The sequence below is a fragment of the Ictalurus punctatus genome, chromosome 5, assembly GCF_001660625.3.
Source record: "Ictalurus punctatus breed USDA103 chromosome 5, Coco_2.0, whole genome shotgun sequence".
In the NCBI taxonomy this organism is placed as follows: Eukaryota; Metazoa; Chordata; class Actinopteri; order Siluriformes; family Ictaluridae; genus Ictalurus; species Ictalurus punctatus.
Genome location: NC_030420.2, coordinates 11,380,856 through 11,387,317, shown reverse-complemented (window position 1 = coordinate 11,387,317; position 6,462 = coordinate 11,380,856). Strand labels below are relative to the sequence as shown.

General features: G+C 35.1%; 1 protein-coding gene across 1 annotated transcript in view; it reads left to right on the top strand.

Moving 5' to 3' along the window:
* The window catches only part of LOC108265115 (dystroglycan 1), a 14,011-nt gene extending 9,506 nt beyond the window's left edge, over positions 1–4,505 (top strand). The window contains exon 3 of the mRNA XM_017467232.3: positions 1–4,505. This exon is cut by the window's left edge and continues 1,907 nt beyond it. Within this exon, the coding sequence (XP_017322721.2) occupies positions 1–442 (442 nt within the window). The 3' untranslated portion in view covers positions 443–4,505.
* Positions 4,506–6,462: the final 1,957 nt, after the last annotated feature.

Here is a 6,462-nt window from a genome sequence, read left to right as displayed (position 1 = left end):
CAGCGATGATGTCTACTTACACACAGTTATCCCATCTGTGGTGGTGGCTGCCCTGCTGCTCACAGCTGGATTCATTGCAATGGTTTGTTACCGAAAGAAACAGCGTGGAAAATTGACAACAGAGGAACAGGCCACCTTCATCAAAAAAGGTGTTCCTATTATTTTTGCAGATGAGTTGGATGATGCTAAATCCCCACCCTCTTCCAGCATGCCACTAATCTTGCGTGAAGAGAAGCCACCTATGCCTCCTCCCCATTACCCCAGTTCAGCCTGTGGAGAAGTCCATCAAATCCTAGAGGAATACATCTTCTTCAATGATGATGACCCCAGTGCTCCTCCTTATCAGCCCCCTCCTCCTTTTACAGTTCCTATAGAGGGCAGGGGTTCTCGACCGAAGAACACGACAGCCTACAGGTGTCCACCACCCTATGTGCCCCCGTAATAGAAAACTAGACATTTAACTGGCTTATAGTAGACGTTTTAAGAAAAGACATCATAGTCCAAATATGGAATATATGAAGAAACTGGTTTTGTGTGTGGACAAAAGCCCTTGATGTCAAGGCATGCTGGATTGTTGTTACTCTGAATGACTGAGCAGTGCACTCAAATCTTCAAATCATGGTATTCTACAGGTCCAAACTTTACAAGACCTTGCATCAGTCTCTGACTCATTTGGAATGTTTGAACCAGTTACTACAGAGCAGTAACTAGGATCAACAGGACAGAAAGAAGTTAAATCCTGTATTTGCTAACCATATTTGAAAATGACAGACTGAAATGCTCTGAAACATCTACTGCCCCTGAGTGTGACACAATCAGATGGTAAGCTACAGCTTCTGAGCAGAGATGAGGTACTGCCTAAATACATTTGGTGTCTGTATAGTTGATGTTTCTGATTTTTTTTAAATAATGATCTTTTTTATTGTCTACTTGCCTGGAAGCAACATTTATATGCAGTATTATGTTTCTATGTTATATAAAATAAAAGTAAACCACCGGTTATATCAATTTGATCAAGAGCAGCCTTATAGGCAGATCGAGACATTTGTGTAAATGATTTCAGCCTAATATAGAATCTCTTTAACCTTTTGTATGCATTGCAGATTAAAACCTACCTTGTCAAATTTGTTTATCAAAACACTATCAATTAATTTGCAGATTGTAATGCCAGACTCTGTGAAATCCTATAACCACCAAACTCTTTAATCACAGGTTCTAGACAATAGGTGATTAATTAACAAGTAATTAGTTCACTGTAGCTCATAAATTCTAAAAACATTTTTCTAACCATGAGTTCTTTTGTGATTCTATCAACATCCTATTCTTGTAATACCCTTTATCTGTACCTATTATAAGTGCCCCCCCCCTTTGTTGTATTGTCGCACTGCATTTTGTGTTTGTATATAATTGTGTGCTGGTTCCAATTGTGAGAAAATTCTTAGAACATTAGAACTAGTAGAACAAAAGGGTTTTATTTTGCAAGCATTTCTAAGAAATATGATTATTATATTGTGAAACCAAAAATGCAGTACTTAAGTGAATCTGATGTAAATGGAATGTGCATTAGCCTTGTTTTCTGGCTGTTTTAAAAAGACTGACCAGCAGAAGGAGATATGTGTCAGCTAAAAACACAGTGACCACATCAAACAACTGAAATAATTTAGTCTAAAGTTTTTGTTACTTTTTTGATACTTCTGAAAATGTGTGTGTGTGTGTGTGTGTGTGTGTGTGTGTGTGTGTGTGTGTGTGTTAGATGCACTGATCTAAATTTCTCAGCCGATACTGATAACCGATTATTCAGTGATATCGGCTGATACTGATAGTGCTACCTTTTATGCCTTCTTTTAAATGAATAATACTTAATTCCACAATTCTGAAAGAAATGCAAATAAAAACTTTCTCTCCATTACAAGACGTTGTTTCACAGTAACTGGTCTCATAAACAGAAAACACATTACTCAAATTAACATAAACACATTAACTAAATTCTGAAGATTAAAGTAAGATTTCTTAACTTATTGAAAGTTATATAAAAATGTGTAAGAACTGACGTGGTGAAATACCAACAGTGGCAGGCAAGGCTCGCCAATAAATCGATTTCAGCAAAATAGCACTAATAGTTTTTTTCATGAATGTAAATGAGACTTTTAATTTAGTATTCTAAACAAGTTGCAATTGGTGCCAAAAGCTTTTGTTTACAACAGTGATGCTACATGCAGAGTACAACTCAGGATGAACATATAAACTATCAAACTACAACCAATAATCCTACCACAAAGATGCATAGAGTGAGGGATTCCTTCAGCTGCAACTTCTAATATAATAATAAAATGTAAACTTTACAACATGAGTTTTTAGAATTGAGTGTTTTTGGATTTGTATTTCAAATATATTATTCCTCTTATACCACAGCAGTTTGACAATGATTACCATTATGAATTTAGACATGAAGGACCCATTGCACTTTTTAACAGTTTATAGTTACATTTCATGGGCCTCATTTATCAAGCTAAATACAAACAGAATTGTGCTATTGTGTAAATGTATGCATAAGAAGACTAACTAATATAAATTTTTCAATCATATAATTTGCATGGATTACTGCACTTTAATATATGGGGTATACTGTTGAGATTAAATTGCTTATTTTTTATTACTTTTAAAGCATTTAGCAGATGCCCTTATCCAGATCGACTTACAGAAGTGCTTTGTAGTCTCTAACAAAAAAAAAATCCTTATGCTAGTTTACTAGGTCAGGGCCTAAGAATGCCAGCATTTTATATTATTTGAATGAATTAAAGAATATAAAAAAATTATTATAATGAGCCAACACATACCCATGAATTAAGACAAATAAAACTAATTGTTCGATTACAAACAAATGCCACAACTGACAGAAGATTTCTTCTTCTTCTTCTTCTTCTTCTTCTTCTTCTTATTATTATTATTAACTATTTTTATTGGCATAGAAGTAAGTCAAAATAAATTTCACTTCTGTTTTTCAGGCATTACCCTGATTAGGTGTTACATGCTCACAGCTGTCTTTGCACTTGAACTTTTATGGAGTGTGTGCGTGTCACTACATTCAAATCAGCTGCATGAACTTGGTAATTTATGGGTTACTGCCAGTCAGCAATATGTACATGCATGTCCAAAGACAAAGTTTCCGGAACTTAAATATGCAAATCTGGTGGAAATTCTTACTTGGGTTTGGTTTATGCAAACATTTACAAATAACTTTACTAAAAAATGGATAAATGAGGCCCAATGATATGGAACATCCATGAGATTCAGAGACGTTTGTGGCTTCCGGTTTCTGTTAAATAAACATCTAAATAACAGAAAACTTTACCATATCAACGATTATATGCTTTTCTTTGTTAAGCAACACATTTTAAATATATTTATTATTAGGCTTCAGTTATATGGAGTGGCTGTTGTACAAGTCCCTGTGAATGAGATGTTACTAAAGGAAGAGTAAATTAATATAAATGTGCCATTTATGTTGCAGTTGTAAATACTGTCAGAGCCATGGTGTTATTAAAAACTAATCAACAGCTAATTCAAGAAGTCAGCCTCTTTGTGGTATAATTATTGTAATCAACATACATTCTCTGTTAAAACATTTGACTATCATTTGGGTATGACATCATAGTGCACATCACATAAAATTCCAGCCCCCTCATCCACTGCCACCTAATGTAAAACACCTTATGTCCCTGTTTTACAACAATCAGCATGGTACTTGTAAACAAATGTCAAATCTTCCTAGCAATACCTGTTTCTCACACTAGCACAGGCCTACAGTTAAAATTATTTTACCCATATAGCTTTTTAAAAATTTAATAATGCAGAAATTGTCATTTAGTGAATGTGATACTTTTCTTTTTATAATGCAGTTGGCTACCTGCGTTTTGTCTTTACGATCTGTGTGAAACAATGTATATGGCACAGAACAAGCAGTCTGTCATTATCTGTTATAAAAATGTTAGTTATGAAATATGATCAAATTATTATTGTTATTATTATTATTATTATTATTGTTGTTGTTGTTGTTATTATTATTATTCTCATCATCTAACAGCCTCTGAATGAGAACTTTCGTATTTCTACTAAAGCAAAACACTGCAGATAAAAAGTGAGGCTGCATAAACAGAAAGGACAAACACAAACCATGACAACAGAATGAACAAAATGAATAAGGAAAGTTAGAACAAAAGTTCATCTTTAGTCTAAAAGCTTCCCTTAAAACAGTGGTGTAAAGATATGGACTATAAGAGCTAAAATAAGCTATTGAAATGTCTTGCAATGCTGCAACTACAGTGCCCTCCATTAATACTGTCAGCCATGGTAAATATGAACAAAGAAGGCTGTGAAAAATTGTCTTTATTGTTTAAGCTTTTGTTTAAGCTTTTGTTTTTTGCAAACACAACACAGGTTTATAAAAATATATATTTGTTAAATATAGGTGTGCAACAATTATTGTCTATGAAAATATAAGTATATTCCCATTGAGATTTATTTTTATATATATATATATATATATATAAAATTTTTAGTACACCTAGGTGATTAGGAACAGGAAATTGTTCAACCATGACTTCCTGTTTCACAGCGTTATAAATATGAGGTAACACATAGGCCAAATTCCCTTAGTCATTCATAACAATGGGTTAGAACAAGGAATATAGCTGTAATGTGCAGCAAAATGTTGTTGAGCTTCACAAAATGGGAAGTGGCTATAAGAAAATAGCAAAAGCATTGAAAATGCCTGTTTCCACCATCAGGGCAATAATTAAGAAGTTCCAGTCAACTAGACATGTTATGAATCAACCTGGAAGAGGATGTGTGTCTATATTGTCTCAACGCACTGTGAAGAGGATGTTTCGAGTGGCCAAAAAATCTCCAAGGATCACAGTTGGAGAATTGCAGAAGTTAGTTGTCAGAAAGTCTCCAAAACTTCTGAAGTCGCCTACATCACCACATGTTGTTTGGAAGGGTTTGAAGAAAAAGCCTCTACTCTCATCCAAAAACAAACTCGAGCATCTTCAGTTTGCCAGAAACTACTGGAACTTCAAATGGGATCAGGTTCTATGGTCAGATGAAACCAAAATAGAGCTTTTTGGCAATAAACACCAAAGGTGGCTTTGGTGACTTTTCCATATGGCTACCCCTCTGAACACACACAGAGAGGTAGCCATATGGAAAGGTACCTCATGTCTACGGTTAAATATGGTGATGGCTCTTTAATGTTTGGGTCTGTTTTTCTGCCAGAGGACCTGGACATTTTCTTGGGATACATGGCATCATGGACCCTATCAAATATCAACAGATATTAATGAAAACCTGACTGCCTCTGCCAGAAAGCTTAAAAATGGTCATGGGTCTTCTAGCAGGATGTTCCAGCAGGACAGTGATCCCAAACATACATCAAAATCAACACAAAAATGGTTTACTGACCACAAACTCAAGGTCCTGCCATGGCCGTCCCAGCACCCTGACTTGAAACCCACAGACAGCCTGTGGGGTGAACTGAAGAAGAGAGGTTCACCAGCGTTTGAAGGATTTGGAGAGATTCTGTATGGAGGAATGGTCTCGGATCCTTTGCCATGTATACACCAACCTCTTCAGGAATTATAGGAGAAGACTGTTATCTTGGCAAAGGGAGATAGCACAAAGTATTGACTAAAAGGGTGTCTACTTGTTGTACACACATTTAACAAATATATTTTTTGGATAAACCTGTGTTTGCAGTTGTGTGATATACATGAGCACAGAGTATTTTTGTGATTTTTTTTAACAAAAGAGTAAAAGGTTAAACAATAAAGACAATTTTTCACAGCCTTCTTTGCTTATATTTACCAAGGGTGCCAATATTAGTGGAGGGCACTGTATGTATGTATGAATGAACACAGGAATTAATGATTGACCCTTCAGTGAATTAGCAGTGTATTTGTTATGGGGTTCCTGGCATGAGGCACAGTTGATTAGTTGAGTTTAAAGACAAAAATGTTAACTATTACTTTATCAAGTTCTATTTTTATATTTTTTTTTCCCTGTTCTATTCATTACAATAATTACAATGAGACAAATAAAGTTATTTCACTCTACTCTGTGTTTTGTGTCTCTGTCAAATAAATTAACTATTACATTGTACCATTGTCCATTAACCCATTTCCTGCTGTCCAGCTGGAAAGGGGTTTTCTTAAAAAAAAAAAAAAAAAAAAATCAATAAAAAAAAAACCTTAAAAAAGCCCGACCAGTTCCGATGCAAGATTAACTTGTACCAGAATAGGTAAGAGAAAGAGAAATGGGAAGAGAAAAGTATGTATAAGGAAAGGAAGGGCTCCTCCACATCATCTGTCAAACATCTGGAGGGAGTGTTATGGCATGGGCATGTATGGTTGCCAATGGAACTGCATCACTGGTGTTTATTGATGTTATGACTGCTGATAGAAGTAG